We start from the raw sequence: 25,776 nt of genomic DNA on the forward strand, positions 1-25,776 counted from the left end.
AAGAAGGAGAAGGAGAGGAAGAAGTTGGAGAAGATGCAGAAGAAGAAGAAGAAGAAGGAGAAGAAGAAGAAGAAGAAGAAGGTGCCAGAAGCCCAGGAGGAGGCCCGAGGCCTGGAGGTCGCCGCCGCTACCGCCGCCGGCGGCGCAGACGAGGGCGCCGCGGAGGGCGCCGACGGGGGCGGCGTGGGCGCCGGCGCCGGGGCCACGAGTAGGATCTGGATCGAGTGGGACACGGACTCGAGCGACGAGGACGACCTGTTCGACGCCTTGCGGGGCTTCAGGGGCGCCGTGTGGGGGTCCGGGCTGCTGAAGATCAGCGCGCTGAGCGCCCACCTGCCGCTCCTGACCTTCCCGGTTCTCTCCGTGCGCAGCCCCGCGTGGGTGCTCGATTTCCTGCTGCAGAAGCGCCCGGAGCAGGGCCGCGGCTGCGGCTTCTTTTTCGGGGCGATCTGCTGCTTCCGAATGTTCCTGGGCTGCGCCTTCTTCTCCTTCGTGGGCGGCCGGGCCAAGCGCAGAGGCCATGGGCGCCCCGGGACCTCGGGTGCCTTCGGCTCGGGCCATGGCGCCCAGCGCCAGGGGCGCGAGGAGCGGCTCATCTAGTCAGACCCCCGCCCCCTCCCCGCCACCAGACACCACCATCGTTGTGTAGTGTGGAGTTTTATTGAGTATTTGTGTGTGTGTGTGTTTGGACACATTTTCCTTTTCGGTTGCTCTGTCCTTTGGTTCGTGCTCGCCTCGCTTCTTCCACACTCCCTGCTCTCTAGCTCTGTCTCTCTCTTCTTTTCGAAAAATTTCCTAAGTCCGGGCTCTGGCTCGCGCTCCCTCCCCTTCCGCCCACCCCGGCCCCTCGGCGGCGCCCGCGGGAGGGGGGAGGGGGCTCGGCCTCGGGGGCCGCTGGGCGACGCGGCCCGGGGGGTGGAGCGTTGGCGTCGTGCGAGGGGTCGTCACCGGCTCGGAGACGCCCCCTCTCCCCCCGTGGCCGGCCCCGCTTGGGGCCCGAGCCAGGGGGGCGAGGGGGCGTCTCCCAGGCCCGTCCCGTCCCAGGCGCGGGCAGAGGGACCCCCTCCCCGGGTACCCGTGGGGGGGGGGCGCCTCCCTCCACCAGCTCCCGCCCTCCCCGCCGCCGCGGCCGCTCCTCATCCCTCCTCCTCCTCCTCCTCCTTCCACCCCCCTCGCCGCCGCCGCCTCCTCCTCCCCCCGCCTCCCCCCGCCCGCCGCGGAGCTTTGGGTCGGGGCGGCGGCGGGGCCCCGGCCGAGGCAATAAGAGCGGCGGCGGCGGCAGCGGCGGCAGCAGCTCCCGCAGCTCCTGCTCTGGTCCGCCTCGGTCCGCGGCGGCCATCAGACCCCTCGGCTTCGGCTCGAGGGGCCGGGAGCCGCGCGCTCGGCTCGGTCAGACCGACACCACCCTCCCCGCGCGGTCCGCAGTCCGCCCCGCGCGCTCCTCCCCGAGGAGCCGAGCCCGCGCCCGGCCCGCCCGCCCGGCTGCCCCGGCCCTCTCCGCCCGCGTGAGGCCGCCCGCGCCCGGCCCCGCCGCCGCCGCCGCCGCAGCCCGGCCGCGCCCCGCGCCCCGCCGCCGCCGCCGCCATGGGCTGCCTCGGAAACAGTAAGACCGAGGACCAGCGCAACGAGGAGAAGGCGCAGCGCGAGGCCAACAAAAAGATCGAGAAGCAGCTGCAGAAGGACAAGCAGGTCTACCGGGCCACGCACCGCCTGCTGCTGCTGGGTAAGGGCGGGGCGGGGGGCGCCGGCCCCGGCCCGGCCCGGGGGCCCCTCGGGGCGCCCCGCAGGCCGCGCGCGCCGAGCCCGCCCCCCGCCCCGGGCGCGCGCTCCCGAGCCCGCCGCCCGCCCGCGGGCTCAGTCTCTCGGGGGCGAGGCCGGAAGGGGGACCCCGGGGCGCCATTCGGCCGGGCGGGGGCCCAAAATGGGTCCGGGGGCCGTGGCGACGCGGGCGCGGGTCCCCCTCCCCTGGCCGCTCGCTCTCTGTCTCTCTCTCGCCCTCCCCCTCGCTCTTCTTTCTCTCTTTTTCCGCGAGGCCTACACGACGCCAGGGGTTCGGGTGCGTGTTGGGGAGGGGGAGGGGGAGTCCCACAGGGCTCGGGAGACTGCGACAAAAAGAGGGTTTCGGGGACAGGAAATGGGGTGGCGGGCCGAGGGAGGGGGACCCGCCTCCGTTGGGTGTGTGATTTGTTGGGAGAGGGAAGGGGAGAAAGCGAGAGGGGCCGGCGGAGAAGGGGGTGACGCGGGGGGGGGGGCGCCGCGGTGGCGGAGGGGGCCTCGTCGAGGGGAGAGGTTCGGCGGGAGAAGTGGCTGAGGAGAGTGGGGGCGGGTGACATCAGCCCCTCGGAAGGGCTCGGAGTGGTAAAGGTGGTGCAGCGAGGGGGAGGGGGCGCGGGCGAGTCGTGGCGCCGGAGTGGGGGGGCGGGCGGAGGAGGGAGCGCGGCGGCCGCTGGGCGCGACTTGGTGCGTTGCGGGCAGGACACACTGTGTGCGCGGAGCAGACGTGTCCCGGGCCGGGCCGTGGAAGGAAGAGAAGGAGAATCGAATAAAATAAGGCCGAAAAAAAAAAAAATGGAGTTAGTACTCTAAGTGCCCAGTGAAGCCAAATGACACGTCATTTTACAGTATGACCTTTTTTCCCCTTCCAGATATGCAGGCTCTTTGAAAAGCAAAGAAGAGAGTTAACTGTAGCAGCTGCCGCCCCCCCAAACCATTAACACACACACACACACTTTCCTGTTAGTCGGCCACATTGAGAGCGCTTTGTGAAAAAAATGGAAAGAAAAAAAAAAAAAGACATGCACAGATCAGAACTGGAAAATGACATTTGTCTGTAAATGGCTTCTTGGCCTGGAAATGGCGTGGTTTTTTTTGTCCTTTTCAAGGTGGGAGGGGGATTGAGAATGCTTTAAGGAAAAGACTTTTTTTTCCAGGTGGAAGGAGATGAGACTACGTTAGTTGTTTGTCAAGTGACATTTGGTTGTTTGGTTTGGGGTTTTCTCTTTTGATTGCGGTTTTTCCTCTTTGGCCAAAAAAAAACGCGGGTGGGGGTGTGTGTGAACTCTAAGGAGATGGCCTTTTCCCCTTTTGTCTTAAAGGTGCTGCTTTGGGAAAATAAATCAAACAAAAGCATAAAAGAAATTGTTGAAATAACCAGAAGAATTACACAAGCATTAATTAGTATGGAAGTTTTCCACTTCCTTAGTAATTTGGCTATCTGAGTTAATTTGTGAATTTGCTAGGTTAAGACCTAGTTCATGGTCACATATCAACAGAACAGCTTGATTATGAAGAATAAAATGTAAAGGGCTGTTTTTTCTTTGTGGTGGCGTCTGCTTTGCTTTTTTTTTTGGATGGGTCACGTCTTTGTTCTCCTGGGTCCAGATTTATGTAAAGCAGAAAATTATTAAGTGAAAATAAGTCCCTTTGGTGTGTGTGTTTATGCATTAGCAATTACAGTAATTAAATGGTACGTATGTTGAGGTGTCGTCAAAAACTTACAAAGGTGGAACTATGCTATGTGAATATTAATGTGCCATGTAATTTGATTTCAAAGTATAAGCCTAGAAAAGTCTAGAATCTTTGCTAGGAACACTCCTGCTATCTGAATACTAATTTAAAACAAGTGTGATGTTAATGGTACCTTAAATTTCTAACAGCCTTGCACGGACATCACAAAGTCTTCACTTGAGACTGTTGCTCTGAACACACCTGGCATCACTGGGCTAACCTTTCCCAGGTGTCTTAGCCCTATTACCATAACTTATTGAAGGCTCTGGCATAGGGGGGTCTGCAGCCCAAGGCAGTGCCACACATTTTGCATCTTTAAATCGTGATTCTCACCAAATGATGCCCCCCCACGCAAAAGAGGAAAAGTAGTGATGCCCAGAATCCTCTTTTTTAATTTAATGATATGAAATCTGAGTGAATTACAGTATCACAAAAGATCTGGCAGTAATTTTTCAGTCCGATTCTCCAATTTCCTAAATGTGGAAACTGAGGCACGGACCTGTTTGTGCCCTAAAGAGAGGTGATACACACTTTAACACGAGAGTGTTGGAGATTCTGATTAAGACTATGTATTCTCTTCATGGAATCTCTTAATTGTACCTTTAATATTTTAATTTATGAGAGTTAGGCTCATTAAGATAGAATGTTTGCTTTGAAATCAATGTTTCTGTGGAAACTGATTTTAACTTTTTACAGATATTGATTACAGCCTTGTGAGAAGGCAAGAGAAGGAGGAATGCTTTGCTCTCTGGGCAGTAAAACAAAACAATTAATAAAATTAAAAGTGAAAAAGAGGACTAAAAAACCAAACAGGTTTGTGCTTGAGGAGGACAGAAATTGTCCCCTCAGGGTTAGTTGCTGGAGAGAGTATCCATTTGCAAAAACAGAAAATGAGAAACTAGCAATCCTCCTTCTAGCTTGGTGGAACTGTGTTTTTTCCATAAAATATATGTTTTTACAAATGAAAGGTGGTTTAAAATGGGGGCATGTGCCCCTTCTAAGCTCTGTTCGTTGGGAAGGGCTTGGAATCTTTGAAAATTCAGTGGTTACCAGGAATATTTTCCCTTCTGATTAAAGTCCTGCCCTTTTAACATGCTAATAGGGTAGTTCTCAAGCCCTGTATTTAATATTTAAATGTGTTTTTCGAGAAGGTGACAGCAAATCAATGGTGTCCCCCCCACCATGGTTGTTGTATCCAGAGTTTATCTTTAGAAAAACAAAGTTAGCAGGAAAAGGGGGAGGGGTGTGGAGAAGTGGATAAAATGTAACAGTATGGGGCTTAGGGGTTGATTTTTAAGTAGCCCGGGGGGCGAGAACCCTGCAGAGAAGGCAGCAGCCTTGAGAAAATGTTGAAGAGGCAGTCGCTGCGTCAGTACGTGATCTGGGGGCGCCTGCAGGGCCGGGGCATTGTTTTGTGAATACTGGGGTATTTTAACCATGAAACATCTGACGAGCAGTGAACTATGTGGCCGTATACATTAATGTGTACATTTTTACCAGTGAACGCTCATAGTTCAAACATCCAGTTTCATGGCTTTAACAGCAATTTTCTTGACCCCCCCCATGACAGACTTGCGTCATTCTTTCTTTGCCCCTTTGCCCACCCCACAAATTTTAAGGCAACCAAAAGGAAAAATAAAAAGAAGAAAACAAAACACCTAAACAAACCAAAACCTTTCATTCTTGTTTGTTGTTCTGACGGTGGAATACTGCAGGTACACACAAAGTTGGATGTTTATTTCATTTTCTCTGCGTCGAAATGTCAAGGAAAATTGCAAGTCTGTTTGGTTTTTGTGTGTTGCTTCTATGGAGAAAACGGCAGTCCTCTCTCTCTCCTCCCTGCCCGAAGCGTGTAAAATGCCTCCCTCTTAACCTGAGACTTACTTTCATTTTCTAGGTGCTGGAGAATCTGGTAAAAGCACCATCGTGAAGCAAATGAGGATCCTGCATGTTAATGGGTTTAATGGAGAGTAAGTGTCAACTCTGTGGCAAGGGCACAGGCAGAGTAGCACATTGGATGCTAACCTTTAGGAAGTTCAGGTAGCTTTTGGGGGCTGGGCAACGTCCGCTTGAATTTTTTCAGCCTACATGTTAGAAAATCCAGGGAAGAGCTCTTTAGGGGTTGTTCTCCTCTCCCTCCTTTTACTCTTTGGTGCAGCAACGAGACAGTAATAATAATAAAGCCCCAGTGTTGGCCCTGTGACGGGTCTGCGGCAGATTTTGGTGCAGTGGGTCTCAGACATAGCTGACTCTGGCCGTGGCCACCCTTTTGCCTGGTGACGCTGACCACTGCAGAGACGCCCCCCGCCCCCAGGCACATTTCAGCGCAATGCACCAGTGCAGGATGTTGTAAACTACTAGGGAAACATGGTTTCAATAATGTTCTCACATAGAACTAAGTTGGAAGAGTCAGCCCTTGTTCATAATTCCTCATTCCCCACCCCTCACCCCCTTTGGAATTATCATGGGTAGATCATTGTTTCCCTTTTTAAAAATCGATGGTCTTGCCTAAAGAAAAGAAAAAGGAGACGTTTAAATGATGGAAAGGCTGGGAGTTGGGCACTTCCGGCCAGACCAAGAGGTACTTTTGCCTTTGAAAAGTCCTTCAGGGCATTTTGCTATAGGACAATGTGACAATACCGCAGTGAGAATAAAGATGAAACGAGAGAGTGCCTATATCAGGGATGTAGAAGACGGGCATGGCGTTCTGCTTGCCAGGAAGGATGCAAATAAGGGGCACAAGTCTCCCCAGACCCAGCCTCTGTTTTCACGGGGGTGAGAGCAGTTAACCTCACTAGATTACAAACACCTGAAGCCACTAGTCTGCAGTTAGTAGTTGGTTAGCAATCCTATTCCCTTTCTTAAACCTGGATTCAGTTGAAAGTTGCCTTCCCCCTTGGTTTCAAAAGGGAAGATTGAGTCAAAGGGGCATAGTTTAATTCAGTTGTGCACCCAGAACAAACCAGTTAAAAAAAAAAGTTACTGTCGCCTACTAAGGGCGGGGCGGGGGGGGGGGACATGACAAAGATGAATTTTATCACCTTTCAGAGGTAAAAGAGCTGAGCTGAAGGCAGTTTATGGAAAACAGGCTCTTTATGGAAAATTCTAGAATTTCTTAGACCAAATAAGGGGGGGTGGAGAAAAGGATGACATCACCCATACAAATGGACATTTTAGTTTAGGATGCTTTAAGCTTTAAAATTCAGAGGGATGGACTATTAATTTTATGAATGGCTCCTGATGAGTTACCGATACGCACATACATGCTGTTAATTAGTCAGTTGACTTGTCACAAACCAGTCTGAAATTCTTAATTTCTAAAGCCTTGCCACCAGAGTTGCCATCCGTCAATTAAAACAAAAAACCTGAAATAGGCTCCTTGCTATGATTTTGTAATCTAAAGAAAAATCTTGCATAATTTTTCCCCCTGCAACTTGCTGGGGAGAGCTTCTTCATGAGGCTAGTTAAGCAAAAATAATTTGACCATGTACCCTCTAGATAAATATTTTGATTAAAACTGGACATGGCTCGAATTTTTTAAAAGGATGCAGCAGCCACTGTTTACCTTAGCTCGAGTCCAATAGAAGATAGGACATCCTTGACATAATTCACTTAAAGTTTTATTACTCTGCAGATTGCCCTAAAATTTTTTAATTTTTAGGGAAAGGATTCTCCTCCCTAAGTGAGCCCGTTTGTAATGCAGACGAGGCATTTAAACCAGAACTTCTCTTTTCTATTTTTTCAAAAGAGGAAGCGCCATTCCCAGTTTGCCTGCTTTGTAGAGGAAGCCATAGGTAATCTCCGAGGATGGTAAATTTAGTCCGTGAAAGTGACATACAGGGGAATTCTTTACGTGAGTTTAGAAACCTTATTTTTATCTTGTCCAACTGAGCCTCCTTTTTTCTTTTTCCTCGCTGTGGTATTGCAACAAAAGCGGTTTCCTTCTCCACTAGGAATTCCCTGTGAAGTGGGGACATCCGTCCACGAAAGGGTGTTTTTTGTGGTGCAGGGTCTCTCCCTCCTTCCTCCATAAATGTGCGCTTTGTCAGGGCTGGGCTGAGCTATTACATTTGCCTTAACTGTCCGCAGACTGCTGTGCCAAGTACATCTGCAGAGTAACATGTCATTAATCTGACCTTCAGAAATACAGAGGTCAAATGCGGATTTTCCTAACTCAACGCTAACTCTCTATCTTACATTAAAAAAAAAAAAAAGTGCCGTTAACACTGGTTGAGCTAATAAGCTAATCAAGTACAAACCCACGTAGACAGCTTAAGCCATCTTGCCCGTCCCACCTTCGAGGAGGATTTCCTACCATTCATGAAGATTGGGTTTTGGGGGGTGGGGAGGGTTGGTGGTAGTGGGTGGGTTTTATTCTTTTTATTTTTTGTTGCCTTATGGTCCAGGCACACTTTTAATTGATGACAGTTTATGGGGAGCAATTATATAGAAATAACATAGGTAGTTTCCCGACTACAAAAAGGGAGGAAATTAATATTGGCACCAGGAAATCATGGGCCAAAAGCACCCATGTCTGTGTTCAGATGCAACATGGTGAAGATTGAGGTCTGGGACAATCAGGGGCCGTATGCGCTGCTGTATTCTCCAAAGAATTGTGAGATAAATCACTGCTTTAGCTCCCTGATGCACGTACGTTTAGTGAAAGCACAAGAAAATATCCGTCTCTTCTGTACCCGACGGGAGTCCCCAGAGGACTCTGCTAATACTGCAGCGAAGGTGTGGAATTCTTCCCTCTACGGCCTGCAGTCTCAGTAGACATTCCAATTTAGCCAGAAAGGCGACCTAAGAATTAACGGGAGGATGGTGGCCATTTGTTTAGGAATGTAGAGAGGCTGTGTGGGGTTTTTGTGAAATTGCGGTGCCTTGCAGATTAGGTGAGCTTTCAATCTCTCTTTAAAAGGGGCGGCGAAGAGGACCCGCAGGCCGCAAGGAGCAACAGCGATGGGTAGGCACATTCAAAAACAGAGAAACTTCTTCACACGCACATTTGACACACAGGAGGGTCATACTGGGAAACTGAGGGCACAGAGACCCGGGAAGAAAACCAAAATCATTTAAGGGCCATCAGCCATCTTGGTGTATGTCTGCAAACAGCATCATTTCTTAACATTTCAGAGCAAGTGAAGTGCAAAACAATTTTTTTTGGCCAACCTTAAAGTATAATTAGATCCAGCTGGGGGGAGGCTATAGATTTCAACTTTAGACGATCAGTTTAGGGTTTCTCTACAATTGATGTTTTTCCATATGGTTTCTATCCTCCCCCCAACCCCCCAGCTCACCATCTGAATTGGCTACTTGCTTTTAAAACTGGCTACTTGTTTTTAAAACTACTAAATTCCATCTACCCAGTGGTTGGTCTGATTTTAAAATTTCAGACCTCGGGCGGGGCGGGGGGGATTTTTTTTTTTACCTCTATTAAAATACGTGGTGCCACACTGTCCTTAATTTTGGGAAAACAGAATGCCGAGGAGGAGGGGAGGTCATTGTTGAGAATGATCTCGAAAAGCCTCTGGTCTTTTTAAAATTGTCAACTTTATTTTAACCCAAGGCACTTTATGTTAGCTAGTGGACAGGAAATTAATGATGGCCTCCATCTTTTTCCATTCATTATCAAATTATTTTTTTCTTCACTTCCTGCATCCGCACTGCCCATCACGCCCGTGCGCGCGCGCACACGCACACACACGCATGCCAGGTAACCCTCTGAGCACTGCTTTGCTTATTCAGCTTGCAGTGGGGGAGCAGCTATTTCTCCTGAGAACATGCAGAGCCGACTGACCTAGCCTAGGGCATCTCAAAGAAATAGCTTCTGTGGCCTGGGAGGGGAGGGGCAAAGGATACTAGGGGGTCGGGACTAAGTAACTGACACATGTTTGTTCATCTGTTTTTTTTAGACAACATTACCCCTAGATGATGGCTTCAGTGTCTCATCTTCCCGGCTATGTCCTATCACACTTTGCATGCTGGAATTGCCCGTCTTAGGAACTTCTAATAAGAATACTATTCTGTTGGGGAGGGGGGAGGGGGGAGGGGGCCCTACCACCTAACCTCTAAAGATAACAACAAAAAAAAAAAAAAAAAAAAAAGAATCCCTAATTGACAAAAATGTAGTGTATCAACTATCCAAGGCATCTACATAAAAAGTGATTGACAGTTTACTGTACCAAAAGTTGGCATTTGAGAGCTACGACACATCTTTACTGAGCCACCTACTGTGTACTAGATGCTATGCTAGACCCCTGAACCCTTCTAATACCTACTAACAGCCTGCTCTTCTGTGACTCTGTTCTACAAGTAGAAATAAGTATTAACATATGTGATAAATAAAAATTATCTGCATGTCTCAGCAATCCCTGTATCTTGTGTCTGTCTTCTGTCTTTTCCCACCAAAGGGAAAAAAGAAAGGCATAAAGATAAAAAAAAGGTATAGAACTTAGTACGACATAGCCTTCCCCTAATACTTAGCTGAAGGGGGGAGCGGGGTGGGCAGCTCTTAGAATTCAAACCTAGCATAGAAAGCAGCCCTGATCTGCTTTATACGTGGGGGGGGGGGGGGGGAGAAGCTACAATATCCTATAAGTACTTCCAGCCCCCATTTTTCAGTCCATCAGAATTCTAGCAATTGATATACAATTTGGCTTTGTTAAGTAGTTCAGAGACATCTGAGGAATTTTCTCCAAATGTCACAATCAACATTAAGTTCATTAAGCGATAGTAAAAATTATGATAAACCTGCCAGCCCCCAGAATCATAGCTCCATCTACAGAGTAACTGCTTCAATGGAGGAATTTTTATGTTTTAGTATTACACGCCCGAATTAGATTTTAGATTTCTATTTTAGCTGTTTTATACTTGATATACTCCCACACCTATTCACATACGTAGATGAATACTGAACACGTTCTCAGAATATCCGTATTTAAGACTGGAAGTTTTCCAATTATCATACTACTACTTAGACCAAAATATCAAACTGAATGAAAGAATCAGGTTTCTGGAAATAACTTTGCTCTTGCTCTTTGTTCATTTGGGTATTAAATACCCGGACATATCTAATTTTAACTCTGGTGGGACCATAAAAACAGGTTAAAGGCTCTCGGTACCATGAAAGTGGAGCTTGTATCTAATGAATGGGAATGGATTTGTCCTATGGGGTTTTGACTTTGAATTCCTGGGTGAACGTTAGGGACAAACACGTGTCCTTTTAAAACCCCAACGTCTTAAATACCTGATTCAGACTGTAGCACCAAGTCTGGACACGATTAGTAATTTTCAGAAACGTACGAAGCAGAATAGCCCCACAGAGAGGGGTCGGGACACTCGCCCTTTAAGCCTAGGGTCGTTGCGTTAAGAGTCTGGGGGCTTGGGGCACGGATCCCACTCTCCTAGTTGGCAGCACAGCTTTCATATCCGTGCCTGGAGTTCTCCCGACCATGAGGGGGTTCCTGGTACCATCTGTCGCCCCACACCCTCAGCCCCTGATGAGCACAGCACCTCTAAACCAGCTCCTGATTCCGGTGTGAGAGGGGCGGGGTCTCAAAGGCTAGTTTGCCCCTGGGGTAGGGATGAAATGCGATGAGATCATTCAGAAAACGAGGGCCCACCCCTCAAACGAATATGCAAGGAAAGGCCAGGTTCTCGAGGGGCGGGGCTCTTGCAGGAGAGCACGTGACATCCCCCATCCCCCACCGCCGTGGTCCCCCGACCCGAGAGCCGCCTCCCCACGTCACATGCTGACCTCCCCCCTGGGCTGCACTTTGCTGTTACCCGCCCCCCTCCCCCCCACCCCGCGTGTCCTCCGCATTAATGTCCTGTCGTGTTCTGCCTTGAGGGGCTACGTGTTTAATTTCTACCTCCATCCCACGACTCTTGGGCAATTAACCCCGTGAATACGTCAAAAATTGGGACTCTCTTTAAAGACATTTCTTTAAAAATCCCGGCAAGAAAAACGTAAACTCTGTCTCCCCCTCTGTCGTCCTGCCTCTGTCACTCAGACCCTCCCTCCCTCAGCCTCAGTCCCCTCCTCTGTGAGGACAGCACCTTAGGTCCTCGTGACGGTGCTGTCACGTCCCAGGGCCCAATACGCAGTAGGTGTGTCATGGCTGTGGGTTCAGTACCCCATCCCACCCCCCCAAACCAAGAGGTGACGCCTGGGCAGTAGAGTGGCAAGATTTACACCCTGAGCAAGAGGTCCTTAACCCCTAAAAACACAAATCCGAGAATGTTCCCTGGCTGTGCCTGTGATGAAGGACAGTGTCTGAAAGACACAGGGGGACAAACAACGTCAGGGGACCACAGAGCCAAAGGGCGTGGCCTTTATCTGTGGTCCCAGGGACCCTGAACGTAGATGGTTCCACATCTACACACAGGCCGTCCCAGGTGCCCAAGTTAATAAGCAACAAACGCTAACCTCTACTTAACGGAGGGACAAGAGCCACACCGCCTCCCTCCCCTCCCCCCAATAAACCCCAGATCATAAAGCCTTCCGGGGGCAGAATGTTATTTTACCTTAGTCACATCGAGGGATCGATCTATATTAACATCATCAACTAGGAATGTCATCCACTGCTGCTGGCTGCAGTGACTATTGAAATAAACAAAAATAAATAGGGCCCCAAAGCCCTCAAATCTGTAATTAACACCACCACCTGCATTTCATCCACTGGTTGTCCGTGTGCTAATCCAGTGACTGAGGAAGCCCCAAGGCACACCTTGAACTTTTCCCCCTCCCAACCCCACCCCCAAAGCAGGGATGCTAGCAAGGGCCAGTAGGAACCTTTTTGGAAGTGCTGGTGTGCGGTGTGGGCCTCAAGAAAATGGAAGCACCCCTGAATAGTGATGAGCCAGCCCCCACTTCTGGTACAGTAGCCTTGATCCTTATCTAGATGCCGACTTGGTAATCTGCCCCAATTGGGCGTGTCCTCAGGACACAGTCTGGGAGGTTATCATTTGAAACCACCTTTATTCTCCAACCTCTGCACCGATCTGAACCCACCACTCCTTCAAGAACAGAATACTATTTTGGTTGGAAAATCGTGATTGAAGCGACACTGTGAGTCAGCGTGATGCAATATGATTTTTTTTTTCCTTTTCAATCCCACTGTAGTGAGAAGGCAACCAAAGTGCAGGACATCAAAAACAACCTGAAAGAGGCCATTGAAGTACGTGCCTGGTCCTTTTTGTCATTCTTTTAGCCTCCCTGTCAGACAGCGCTGTTCCCCTGACCGCTTTGCTCCGTCATTTTCAGACCATCGTGGCCGCCATGAGCAACCTGGTGCCCCCTGTGGAGCTGGCCAACCCCGAGAACCAGTTCAGAGTGGACTACATTCTGAGCGTGATGAACGTGCCAGACTTTGACTTCCCTCCCGTAAGCTAAGCCCGTGCCCCTTCCCACCCCACACACCCCCTGGGCTGTCCCCCCGCACAGGCACGCTGCCAGCAAAACCCATTTCTGTGATATTGATAGGAAAAATCATCGTTAGAGCTTTGGTCAAGATGGATGAGCGAATTTCTGTCGCCCCTCGTGAGTCTTGGCTCGCCCGTCCCCACAAGTCAACGTCACAGTTCAGTACTACAGCTCTCGCTGTATTAGATTGTAAATCTTTATGAGAAAAAGTCATGAGTTGTGGCAGCCTTAATTATTCCCCTATACACATCTTGTGACAAACTGTTAAGTATGACACACAAATGCTAATTGTCTGGCTAATCGAAGATATCCTAAGATACAAGGAATGCAGAAATGAGGAGCCAGCTCTGAGTTTTATAAACGGAAGATCTTCTCATTTGAAACAATTTGCCATTTAACCTTTATTAAGGTTTTTCTAAAGTCAGTCCTTGTCTTGGGGCAAATGAAGTCTTTTCTCATTATTCAGAATAAAGAAAGAAAAGACCTTCACCTAAATAAATCATAACCCAGGCACTGTCCTCTATGCACCCTGGCTGGCGTGGACACTGCTTACAAAGATTTGTCTGCTCCATAAAGAACTATTTTTAGGGAACACAAGATTGCCTGTGGCCCAAGCATATATGTTTTGACCCCTTTGTGGGGGAAGAATAGTTTATAAGAGGGGAACAGGAAACAAGATGGAAAGATGGGCAAGTTTATAAGGCCCAGAAGGAAAAGACTTGTCTACAGCAAAAACAATGACTTATTGTTGCCTTTTGTCAGGCTTTCGTGGGAATTTGTGTTTGTGTATTTTAAATGGGTTTGGCTGCAAACTTCTCCTAGCAAGGAAGCAGTATTAGTAAGTACGGCTAGGTAAATTCTTTTAAATGGAAAAGAAGTCGAGCAGTAAACACAGCACACATAATGCCAGACACAGACTCTTTCATGAGACGTGATTCTGTATTTCTAATAGGAGAAAAAAGGCAGCCCGTTAAAAATACACCAGGACGGTGACCTCTTAAGAGGGTCTTCTGTTAGCTGAACTTCACGTTCCTGCCTACTTTTGACCCTTTTCTTGCTGCATTCACATTGCAGAAGAACCTCCTCTTTCCTTGTAAGGGACGAATTGCCCCGATACAATTAAAAATGTTATTCTGTTCAAATGAAATACGAATCATGACCTGCTGCAGTTTAAAACCACGCCGAGGTCACTTGCTCTTTGATCGACAGGCATTGATGGACAAGGTCGGATTTGCCAGCAACTCCCAACCATAATATTTTTTTTCTAAAATTCAAATTTTCCTGGAAGGAAAATTTCGATCCCACCACATCTTCACAAATGAAAACGTCTTGTTTCCACGACATGGAATCATACATTGGCGGCGCCTCCTAATGAGCTTATAGTTCTCCTAGATGAGCCAGCCGTTGGGTGAACAAACTTATTCAGTAGTCTACTCTGGCCCCGCCCCCCACTCCAAAAAATATAGGCTGAAAACTACCCAAGAACAGTAATTCGCAATAAGAGGACAGCTGGATTCAATTTCTGAATACGTTTAGCGCACTGAAGGTCTTTATGAACGCCCATTCCTTCGTTCGCCCCGAAATTGGGAATAATCACGCCCAGGGTTGGTGGCAGAGTGAACTCCGGTCTCATTGACTTGGAGCAGCTCCCGCGTCTAAACCTTCCCTCTCGTGTTCACTTTCAGGAATTCTACGAGCACGCCAAGGCTCTGTGGGAGGACGAGGGGGTGCGTGCCTGCTACGAGCGCTCCAACGAGTACCAGCTCATCGACTGCGCCCAGTAGTGAGTAACCCCGTCTCCACATCCGCATGTGAGATAGGCACACACGGGCGCACGGAGAGAACCTTACAAACCTCAGACTCCCACTTTTCAAGTTACTTGTAAATGAGTTCTTTTCATAGAAGCCAGCCAGTTATTCCCACCTGCGGTTAGAAAGTTCTAGTCTGATTCATTTGTTTTATAAAGCCCTTAATTGCACTTTTTAGTGCGGTGACATTATTTTTATTCAAACAATTAATGCCTGTTAGAGCAAAATGATAATTACCTGCAATAAAGTGACATTCATAATTAATGAGCTTGAAGTAATTAATTGAATTGACCTCCAAGCGTTCAGGGAGATAGGGCAGCTCTCACACTTCGCATCAGGTAGAAATATTCTATTTTATTGCTGTAATGTAAAAACCTGACAAAGAGGAACAGTGAGGACAAAAATATGCCTCCTCCTCCTGGGTGACTGATAAGTTGCTTTGCTATTTCTGCTATCAGGTAGGTGACTACAGTAGCTGCCAGAGTGCCATGTTTCTGGTTCATCTAGAGTCGGAGACTGTGTTGAATTCCATTTCCTATCCTTATTTATTCATTCACACTGGGCCTTAATTCAAGGATGCTCCCCCCTTGGGGTCCTTGGTCTGTCCTTTCATGGGCTGCCTTCCAGTGGATGTGATAACACAGCTGGAAAGTTGCCTTTTAAATAGTTTATGACCCTCCTTATCCTGTACATAACATAGCAAATATGTGAGGTTCAGAGCCATCAAAAATATTTTAAAGGTGTCATTTGTTTGCTGACGTGGCACAAATATACTAAGTGGGCTCAGTTATCATTTTCTCAAGTTGGATTGTCTTTTATGACCGGGGGAAGGGCAAGAGAGATTTGTGATGTTTTAGCCTCTCTCATGTAAGTAACTGAAACTCACAAACAATTTTGCTATTGAAAATATTAAGTGACCAGGACCAAGGTACCCCGGCTGGCTCAGAACAAGCTAAAATCGCATGACGTAGGAGCCCCACGCCGGAGGACCTTATTGTGAAAACCACTCGAATAAACGGGAGGGAGGAAGAGGTGACAGCGCTCAAACAGCAAATGCAAAGCAAGCTCCCCAGAATCCTGTTAGAGACACATCACACAAGCTGATGTTAGGGGCTGTGAAACCTATCAGTTTATCTTTCCCTGGCCCTGCTTTCCCATCGAAAATGCATTTGATTATTCTCAGTTGTCACACCTGTAGCTATTTTGTGATTTTTTTTTTTTTTTTTTTTTTTTTTTTTTTTTTAATATACAAGCAAATCTGTATATTTTTTCAAGGAGCAGAAAAACAGTCCATCTGGGCCGGTCCCTGTGACCCTCCCACCCCCACCCCTTCTTCAACAAAGCCCCTGATTTTCTCAAAAGTTTGAGCTTAAAGCTGGAAGTGCTAATTATAGTAACGCAAAACAAATGGAAATCCTGGAATTGTTTGCCTTTTGTATTTTGGATCCAAGTCAGAAGTACAGGTACAAGATTAGGAGGGTTTAACCGTCCCAGTTTTGAGCGCTCTGGAAGTGGGGAGGGTGTAACAACTTCATTGATGAACAGTTAGCCAGTTTTTTGGGTTTTTTTTGAATCTGACACCATTTAAAAGTTGCTTTTTTAAGGCAAAATTCAGTTACTCCTGCAACTTTATCTGAAAATGGCAACATTTGCACAATTTATGGAAAGTTTCAAGGGAACTCCAGGGAAAAAGGGAACATAGCTTGAATCTTAGAAAATGTCTTCCCCAGCCCGATGATTAAAGTAGCCCTGCCTCTGCAGTGACCAACGCGTTTCTGGTTTAACGGCCTTTATGTTAAAGTTGAGCTCCCGGTACCTTGCCCGTTCCTTAAGGTGCCTATTTTTATTTGTTGAGCTGGGGTTTGGCTGGCCTTACTCCAGATGTCTCTCTCACAAGATTTGGTGCTGATGATCTATTTATAGAACTGTGGTTCTGTTGCCATGGCAACATGCTGCAGGCCAGGGCGGCTGGGGAGCTATTTCTGGCCCGGTGCTGTAATGTAAGACTGATTGGGCAAGTCGGTATATCCTCTAAGCCAGACTAACTTTAAACTGGTAAAAAGGAAGGGGCGGGGGGGGGGGGGGGGGGTGGGGGGGGACCCTTATAGAATTTCTTTAAATAGACTTTTCTCTCTTTGTGATTTTTTCCTGATTAGCCCACTTTACAACAATCCAGACCCCTGCCCCCCAAAAAGCTGGTTTTAATATTAACTTTTCACAGTAATTAAATTAGTCCAGTCTTTTAGAAGTTATTTTTCCTAACAGTGTATCTAGTCAGGCAACACAAGCAAGATACTTTTTACTTTGGGAACAGTTATGGCTGTGGAGCGGGAGATAGAAAACACTGCTTTTCCCCCTAAAGCTTTTGCATCACTAATGATTGCCCCTGAGACGGCCCCCGCCCCTCCACTGTACTTGCTCCCTGCCCAGATAAGGGCCCCTAACCTGGATGGCCGTGAGGTTTTTTGAAAACTCAAAGTTTAATATCTGGACTGTCCTATTTCATGGACCAAGTGGAACGGAAGGGAACTTTGTGTCTGTTTCCTGTTCACTGTGGTAAGGGCCAAAAGGGCCCCTTCTTAAAAGTAGAAGGAAGGGATACCCTTTCTGAGTAACTCAATCTTATTTTCATTAGTCCCTCGCTGGGGAGGGGGGGCGGGGGAATCCTTGTTTCTTTAAAGTATGCCATCTTTTTCATTAAAAAAAAAAAAACTGTGACGTGGAAGGGTACAGTTTTCAAACTACTCGCCATTTTAGTCAAAGGCAAACAATTTGAAAATCTGAATATTTTACTCAGTCTTTATCAAATGGCACAAAATCAGACCTGATTTGGGGCCTTCAGCTAATTGACATGCACAGAACCAGCCTTTTAAAATTAAAGCAAGACCAGAGCTCTGCACTGGCCTGTGCTGTACCTGTAGGCCAGGGGTCCTGAGAGCCCACCCCTAGTTCCTGGTTCCTAGACCTACTGGTCAGCCAGGTACATTTATCTTAAATTCTGTTTGCTCTAACCTTTTCTAAGGCATAAGCTTGGACTCATAATGAACACAAGCAACCTCCGCATTGACTTAATGCCAGGTAACTGGGGGGTGATCATTTCCATTTAGCTGGACTTGGCAGAGAGGCAGGAATAGTGGGCGAAGTGGCGTGACTGTGTGCTCACCCCTGTGCATTCTTCTTTCCCTCCCAGCTTCCTGGACAAGATTGACGTCATCAAGCAGGCTGACTATGTGCCCAGCGACCAGGTATGCACACGGTCTCACAAGCAGAGGACGCAGAGCCCTCTTTCCGAACGAGTCAAGACTTTTGCTCCAGACTGTCAATTATTAATAATGTTTAGGTTGGTTTGGGTGAGATCCCTTGACCTAAGATTTTGTTTTAGGACCTGCTGCGCTGCCGCGTCCTGACCTCTGGAATCTTTGAGACCAAGTTCCAGGTGGATAAAGTCAACTTCCAGTAAGTAAATGGCTCCCTTTAAAAAAAAAAAAAAAAGAGAGAAAGAGAGAGAGATTTCTTGACGTTCCCTCTGGCAGGGAGAATGGTGGACCAGTGTTGGCCCTTGGGGTGACCAGGTGTCATTTCTCTCCTGCAGCATGTTCGACGTGGGCGGCCAGCGTGATGAACGCCGCAAATGGATCCAGTGCTTCAATGGTACGGAAGCCATGGGCTTCTCTGCTCTTTAAGGACATTTTGGTCTTTTCATCGTCAAGGATCATTTTCTCTTCTAACGTGCACTGCTTTTGCTTTCTTGTGCCGAAGATGTGACTGCCATCATCTTCGTGGTTGCCAGCAGCAGCTACAACATGGTCATCCGGGAGGACAACCAGACCAACCGCCTGCAGGAGGCGCTGAACCTCTTCAAGAGCATCTGGAACAACAGGTTTGGGCGTGACCCCCGGTCTCCTCCCCACTGATCTCAAGGCCCTGTATTTGCATGGCTGGTAGAAAAGAATCTTGTGCGAGTTCTTGGGCAAGCATCTCAAACCCCTTGCAGAAAGAATCCTTTCTTTTCCTGAGCATTAAACCTGCGTCTCTCTCTCTTAGATGGCTGCGCACCATCTCTGTGATTCTGTTCCTCAACAAGCAAGATCTGCTCGCTGAGAAAGTCCTTGCTGGAAAATCGAAGATTGAGGACTACTTTCCAGAATTTGCTCGCTACACGACTCCTGAGGATGGTATGTGTGGCCTTCTGCAGTTGATTAGTGCCCCCTTGGTCCTACGGGGTGTCTTGCATATGTTAAAAATTTCTGTTCTGGATTTTTAAAATGAACATCCTCTAAGAATGGAACCCCCCGCTCCCTCAACCACCACCACACTATAAGGGATCTGTAGGGAGGAGCCAAAGAACCTTATTTTTTTAATCACTTAAGTAACAAAATATTTATATTCTTTGCAGCGACTCCCGAGCCCGGAGAGGACCCACGCGTGACCCGGGCCAAGTACTTCATTCGAGATGAATTTCTGGTGAGTAGAGACTGTCTTTGGTTCCCTCTCTCTGCTTGTTCTCTTATCCTTAGGGGCGCAAGTTTCCTTACTTCTAAATTTGGGGATCAAACCATCCAGTTCCTCAGTGTTATTTCACCAATAGTCAGTATGAATTTAGCCTTTGTGCCCCTCAACTTGGGTTTGTTTTAACATAACGTCACTGACTGGTGGGCAGTCCTTGGTAGGTGACCCCACTGCCGACAGGGGGACTTACTGGAGAGGCGGCACTGACCGAGTTTCCTTCTTTGCCCACAGAGAATCAGCACTGCTAGTGGAGACGGGCGCCACTACTGCTACCCTCACTTCACCTGCGCTGTGGACACAGAGAACATTCGCCGTGTGTTCAACGACTGCCGTGACATCATCCAGCGCATGCACCTCCGTCAGTATGAGCTGCTCTAAGAAGGGAACTTCCAAATTTAATTAAGGCCTTAAGCACAATTAATTAAAAGTGAAACGTAATTGTACACGCAGTTGATCACCCACCATAGGGCATGATTAACAAAGCAACCTTTCCTTTCCCTCAAGTGATTTTGCGAAACCCCCTTTACCCTTCAGCTTGCTTAAATATTCCAAATTTAGAAAGCTTAAGGCGGCCTACAGAAAAAGATAAAAGAAAAAAAGGCCACAAACGTTCCCTCTCTCTTTAAGTAAGTAAAATAACAGCAGCAAACAGAAATAAAGAAATAAAAGAATAAATGACATAAATGAAACAAATGAAATAAATATTGTGTTGTGCAGCATTAAAAAAATCAAAATAAAAATTAAATGTGAGCAAAGGATGTGACTCCCGTGAATTATTTGTGGTTTCGAGCAGACACCCATTGTCCAGGGTTTTGACTGCATCAAAAGTTGGGAGGCCCCCGTGGTGAGGTGACGAGGCCCCAGGGTTATAAGTGGGTATAAAATATCGCCACTCTATGTTTTTGTTGACCGAACCTTGGGTTTCTGAAAACAATTTGCAGACAATACAAAATGTCCACTCTGTCCTCCTCTCGAACCCATGCCCCATAGAAAACCACTAAGCCCCATCAAAAAAGTTCTGTGCTTTGATCACTGCTGCCCTATCCAAAGAGTCTATCGACTTATACCCTTATGTATTGTCTCACAGTGTGCCTGCTTACCTGGTCTCCCCAAAGAGGTGTTTGAATTTCAGCTGTCTGTCCTGCATTAAGACAGGGACTCAGCTGGGTGGGAGGGATTTAGGAATGCAGTTTACAATCAGGGAAAGAGTTATTCAAGGAATGGTGTACAATGCATATTAAATCATCACGTTTTACACTTTAAATATCTTAAAATTTTGTCAATTGTATCTCAGTAAAGGCGGGAGGTGGGGGTTGAGAAAGAAATGGTATAGCGACTTGGGGAAAAAAACTCAATCCCTACCTCATTCCATACACAAATGAACTCAGTGTGGGTCAAACATATATGTGGAAATACAACAAGTTACTTTTAAAAAGGTCATTTTTAGGGCTTCCCTGGTGGCGCAGTGGTTGAGAGTCCGCCTGCCGATGCAGGGGACGTGGGTTCGTGCCCCGGTCCGGGAAGATCCCACATGCCGCGGAGCGGCTGGGCCCATGAGCCATGGCCGCTGAGCCTGTGCGTCCAGAGCCTGTGCTCCACAACGGGAGGGGCCACAACAGTGAGAGGCCCGTGTACCGCAAAAAAATAATAATAATAATTAATTTTTTAAAAAGGCAATTTTTACAATTAAAATCTTGGTTTATAGAAGGCCTCTCTAAGCATGACCTAAGATTTAAAAAACAAGGCGCTGGGGTGGGGGAGGACCGTACGAAAATTAAAATCAAATATGAATGGGGGTGGGAGTGGAGACTGGGTAAAAACCTGTAACAAAGGGTTAATTTCCCTAATAAGCAAAGAGCTCTGAAGAATTAATAAGCAAGCACCTCTCGCAAAAATGGGCAAGGTACGTGAACAAGCAATTTTACTCTTTAAAAAGGTACAAATAACTAATTATCCCTACCTTGTTCCATACACGAATGAACTCAACGTGGGTCTAACACATATGTTTAAGTACAAACAGTTACTTTAAAAATGGCAATTTTTATAATTAAAACCTTGGTTTATAGAAGCATCTCTAAGCATGACCTGAGGCTATAAAAAAAATAAAAGGGTGGGGGATGACCATACAAAAATTAATATCAAATATGAATGGGGTGGGGGGTGGAGACTGGGTAAAAATCTAACAAAGGGTTAGTTTCCCTAATAAGCAAAGAGCTCTGAAGAATTAATAAGCAAGCACCTCTCGCAAAAATGGGCAAGGTACATGAACAAGCAATTTTACTTTTTTAAAAAGGTACAAATAACTAATTAACATTGGGGAAACCATGCAACCTCACTCATAATGAAGTGAAATACAAATAAAACAATATTCCACCACTGTTGGGGGAGGGGGTGGCCGCCAGCACTCATGGGCCCCACATCAAACTCTGAATCCTTGGTGGGTTATGGCTTGGACCTGAGGTCCACTTGGGCTCCCTAGTCCTTCACCCCCCCAGGCTCATCCCTTAAGTTCACGGTCACCCATGGTGTGGCTTCCTGGAGGGGTGGGAGGGAGAGACCAGTTTGCCCCCAGCATCAATCATTGCACCCTCTGAAACTGGCCAAATGGGACATTAATCAAGTTGATTCTGTAATTCAGGCCAAAAACCTACTTCCTGTTCCATTTTCTAGGTCAAATTAATCCCAGCCAATTAATCCTCAAGCAGAGTATACCAGAGGTGAGCAAAGCATGCCCCACGGAGGGCAGAAAAAGTAGCGAATACCCCATGTCCATAAACCTTCCCAAAGCTTCCTATGTAACAGTCATTCCACGTAAAAATTGTTGGCTTACTAGGTAGATTTCGTTCCAAAACGACTCAAACCGCCCCCCCAGATTAACATATAATCTACACGAGTGCTTGCTATGCAAATATAGCCAGAAGACCAGTCCCCAAATTCCCATAATTGTCCAAAGTACTCCAAATAAACACAATTAACGAAACCCTAGGCAACAAGTACAAGACCAGCCCACCATACAAACACCCATCCAAGTAAAGTGCTGGCGGAGAATAAAGTCCCAAAGCCCCTCTTCCAATATGGCCGCCTGTATGCCCCGCCCACACAGAAATTCTAGAGCCTTCTCTGAATAATCCACGTAAGATTGTCGTAGTGCTAGCCACATAGCCATCACAATTAGGAAGCAAATTCTCAGGCTATAGAACATTTATACATAGAAAATGATATCCCAGAACCCCCGGCCCTTGCTGGTCAAAACTGGCAGAGACTTTGTGATGACGTCCAGAAAGAGGGTAATAAAAGTCACGGTTATCCACCACCTACTGTGTGCCAATTAAATCACTGCCCAATGAGACCCGTTCAGCTATTACTGCCATTTTACGAGGCCTAGAGAGGCCAAAGTAACTTGCCCCAAGAGTTAAGCAGGGAAAATGGGCTTCAAACTCAGGTAGCCAAAGCCCACTGGCTACTACAATATCCTGTAGTTCTAAAAGATATACAAAAAAAGAGAAGATCTACTGCTCTCCTCTCCTGGATGCCAGCTGCCAGGAGCCCAGGACCCATGACCCCAAGGGGAAATCCTGCATGTCTCCATTGATTCCATATCCAGTGGTGATGGTGGGGTGGGGTGGGGGGTCGTGAGCAGGTCGGGGAGGGGAGAGGGACATCCTCATCCCTCAGAGAATGGCACTGGACACACTCCTGCCTTACCCCCAGTTCAGAGGTTTGCCATGGGGCCACCTCCAGTCACTCAGATGTGTTTCAGGGTCCCTTCTCCTCCTTGGGATTTATCCCTTCTACTAAAACAATTTCATTTTCGTTTTCCCTTTGACTTGGTACCAAACGTAACTCTTATAGGGCTATTTTAAAATCTAAATTCTAGGATCTTCAGAATTCCAAAACATCATGAAGAATTTCATCTAAATATTTGATGACAATAAACCATTAGTTTTTTAGTTGTTAGCTGAATCTTACTTAATCTTAATCCCTACTCAAATGCAAAACAACATATTTTTCTAAAAGTAACAATTTGTGCTCCACTTCATAAAGCTGTAGAGGCCAAATATTAAAAATAACTATTCTCTGATCTTTTTGAGATTAATAATAATAATAATAATAAACCACTAAGCCCCCTGAGGGCTTATTTAGTTTGAGGAGGGTCTAGAATTGGGCAGAAATTTTACCCACCTTCACTTTTATTTAAATGTAGGCAAAATTATCCCCAAAGAAATGACCACCTCAGAACAGCCTTTCTATGTCAAATGGTATTCTCTTATGATAATGGTTTCTTGGACATTTTTGGTGATCTTTTTACTCAACAAATATATAGAGAGTACAGAACCTATGCCAGCCACTGGGAGTTCTGCTCTCATGGGTAAGTTCTATCAGGGGAGACATGCATTTACCAAATAAGTAACTAAAAGAATTACAAATGATGAAAAGGTCTCTGGGCTAATAAACAGGATGGTGGTGATGGGGAATGGGAGCTATTTGGGGAGGGATGCCACTTGAGATAGAATACCCAGGGAGAGCCTCTCAGAGGAGGTGACTTTTCTTATGGGAATGCAAAGGATGACAAGGAGCTAGTCATCTAAGTATGAGTAGCAAACATCACTATTCTTTAATCAATATTCCTTATTAAAACATTATAATTAACATTTATGGAGCACTTTACCATGTGCCAGGCACTGTCCTAGGCCCTTTATATGGGTTATCTCATTTAATCATTTTGAAACCCTAGGAGGATATACCCTATCATCTGTACAAGATGTAACCAATCTGTATCCCATTGTACAAAAATGAAAAAGGTAAAATACATCTAAAACATTGTGAATAATTTATGCAAATCATGCTTTTAACAATGGTTACACTAAAAAGGCCATGCGATATGCACTTAATTTGTGAAATTGCTACTCCAGTTCCTAACTTAGAGTTGGCGAATTTGGTGTCTCTACAATAATTTTTCTGTATATAAACATTTACATACTATGAACAACTAAAACTGTCTGGTTTCGCCTAAAAATCTTACTTCCTCTATCAGTTAGGAATGTATTCAGCTGCAAATAATGGAACCCTGACTTGGAGCGGCACAAACAGAGGCTTATACCTCTGACTTACCAAGAATTCTGGAGGTAGGTGTTTCCTGGTGTTATCTCAGCAGCTCATCAATGGCAGAGCCTATGCCTCCACAGTTCTCTTGGCTTCTCTCCTGTTGTTGCAAAATGGTACCATGTCTTAGCCTAAGGCAGAAAGGAGAAGAAAGGGACAGCCCAATCAATTCTCTCATCAGGAATGCAAATGCTTTGTAGATGCCCTTTGTCCTCGCTACCATGTGAAATATACATAGATACCAGGATAGCGAGATAAATAGCTAGATGGCGAGATAAGACAGAAGAGTCTGCGTGCAATAACACTATTACAAACACACACACAGAGATTTATAATTTTTTGTCCCATGGACCATGATGGAACTTTAGAAAGATACACCCAGAACCTGTAGTTTTTAAGGATTAGGGAATATAACAGGTAAAAACATTCAAATCATAAAGAACTCATTTGCATAATTATATATAAATCAGTTTGAAAGCCTAGATGAAATAGTTAATTGTCCAGAAAAATACTGTTTATCAAAACTGACTGGAGACAAAAAAATCTAAGCAGACCGCTTAACATAGGGGGAAAAAAAATACAGAGCCTAGAGAGCACCATGACAAACGGGCTTCAGGCGCTTGTTGCGGGAAGCTAGTGAGTGGAAGGAAACATGGAGGAGGCTTATGGGGCACCAGGGTCTGCTTCTTGCTCTAAATGCTGATTAAACAAATATACTCTATTTGAGAAAATCCGCTGAACTGTACACCTATGATTTGATTCTTTTTTTCAGTATATATACTGAAAAAAGATTTTAGGATGGAGGGGAGGAGGGAAAATTTTTTTTTTTTATAATGAGGAAAAGGAAAAAGGCACCAGACCCAGGTAATTCTATAGGAGAATTCTACTAAACCTTTAAAGGTCAAATAATTCCAATACTACTTAAAATTATTCCAGCATATAATGAAAGGAAACTTTCAAAAGTATTTTTATGAAGTATAACACTGACTCTGAAACATGCCAAACATTGCATCCAAAAATAAAATTACAGACCAATCTCATTTATGAATACCAATCATAAAATCTTAAAATATAAGCAAGTAGAATCCAATATTAGTTTAAAAAAATGAAACATCACGCCTAGGTAAGAGTTATTCTGTGAATTCAAACCTGGTTCAATATTGGCAACATAGTAAGATTTGCCAAATTTAACACCCATTTATATTTTTTAAAATCCAATAAAATCGTGATTAATGGATGCTCCCTTAATATAAGTCTATGTAGCATATATTATATAAATGTTATATATATAAATTATATATGTATGATACATATATAAAATATATTTTTCTACAGAACACAACATTTTACTTAATGAGGAATATCTAAAAGCTTTTCCACCAATGTCAGGAACAAGAATCAAAACAGACAAGGATGCCTCAC

General features: G+C 46.2%; 2 protein-coding genes and 1 long non-coding RNA gene across 8 annotated transcripts in view; 2 read left to right on the forward strand and 1 right to left on the reverse strand.

Moving 5' to 3' along the window:
• LOC137208121 (neuroendocrine secretory protein 55-like) overlaps window positions 1–12,689 on the forward strand; it is a 60,193-nt gene extending 47,504 nt beyond the window's left edge. The window contains exons 2-3 of one of the 3 annotated variants that reach the window (XM_067708609.1): window positions 5,405–5,477; window positions 12,632–12,689. The gene's annotated coding sequence lies outside the window, so the exon portion shown is untranslated. Of the gene's footprint in view, window positions 1–5,404; window positions 5,478–8,428; window positions 8,472–9,422; window positions 9,879–12,631 lie in introns of those variants that run through there. The other 2 variants (XM_067708611.1, XM_067708610.1) reach the window with 2 other exon arrangements.
• Window positions 1–24,444, reverse strand: part of LOC137208123 (uncharacterized) — a 33,952-nt gene extending 9,508 nt beyond the window's left edge. The window contains exon 1 of the long non-coding RNA XR_010935476.1: window positions 24,364–24,444. This is a non-coding gene — a long non-coding RNA (uncharacterized lncRNA). The remainder of the gene's footprint in view (window positions 1–24,363) is intronic.
• Window positions 1,527–20,007, forward strand: LOC137208119 (guanine nucleotide-binding protein G(s) subunit alpha). 4 transcript variants are annotated; one of them, XM_067708605.1, is made up of 13 exons: window positions 1,527–1,723; window positions 5,405–5,477; window positions 8,429–8,472; window positions 12,631–12,689; window positions 12,776–12,895; window positions 14,620–14,717; window positions 17,933–17,987; window positions 18,125–18,198; window positions 18,335–18,393; window positions 18,502–18,622; window positions 18,787–18,917; window positions 19,139–19,206; window positions 19,483–20,007. In XM_067708605.1, exons 1-13 carry the CDS (start codon window positions 1,585–1,587, stop codon window positions 19,627–19,629), a joined length of 1,188 nt encoding a protein of 395 aa, XP_067564706.1. In that variant the 5' UTR covers window positions 1,527–1,584; the 3' UTR covers window positions 19,630–20,007. The 4 variants fall into 4 exon arrangements, with proteins under 4 accessions (XP_067564706.1, XP_067564707.1, XP_067564709.1 ...); XM_067708606.1 differs by having other exon boundaries at window positions 1,528–1,723; window positions 8,429–8,473; window positions 12,635–12,689; XM_067708608.1 differs by lacking the exon at window positions 8,429–8,472 and having other exon boundaries at window positions 1,528–1,723; window positions 12,635–12,689.
• Window positions 24,445–25,776: the final 1,332 nt, after the last annotated feature.

Source organism: Pseudorca crassidens, chromosome 15 (assembly GCF_039906515.1).
Source record: "Pseudorca crassidens isolate mPseCra1 chromosome 15, mPseCra1.hap1, whole genome shotgun sequence".
Taxonomy (NCBI): Eukaryota; Metazoa; Chordata; class Mammalia; order Artiodactyla; family Delphinidae; genus Pseudorca; species Pseudorca crassidens.

What these genes read in the sequence shown, in the direction of transcription:
- LOC137208119 (XM_067708605.1), top strand. Translation starts at nt 1,585, where the DNA reads ATGGGCTGCCTCGGAAACAGTAAGACCGAGGACCAGCGCAACGAGGAG. An exon ending in GCACCGCCTGCTGCTGCTGG is followed by an intron (nt 1,724 to 5,404) that starts GTAAGGGCGGGG and finishes TTCATTTTCTAG; the next exon opens with GTGCTGGAGAATCTGGTAAA. An exon ending in ATGGATCCAGTGCTTCAATG is followed by an intron (nt 18,394 to 18,501) that starts GTACGGAAGCCA and finishes CTTGTGCCGAAG; the next exon opens with ATGTGACTGCCATCATCTTC.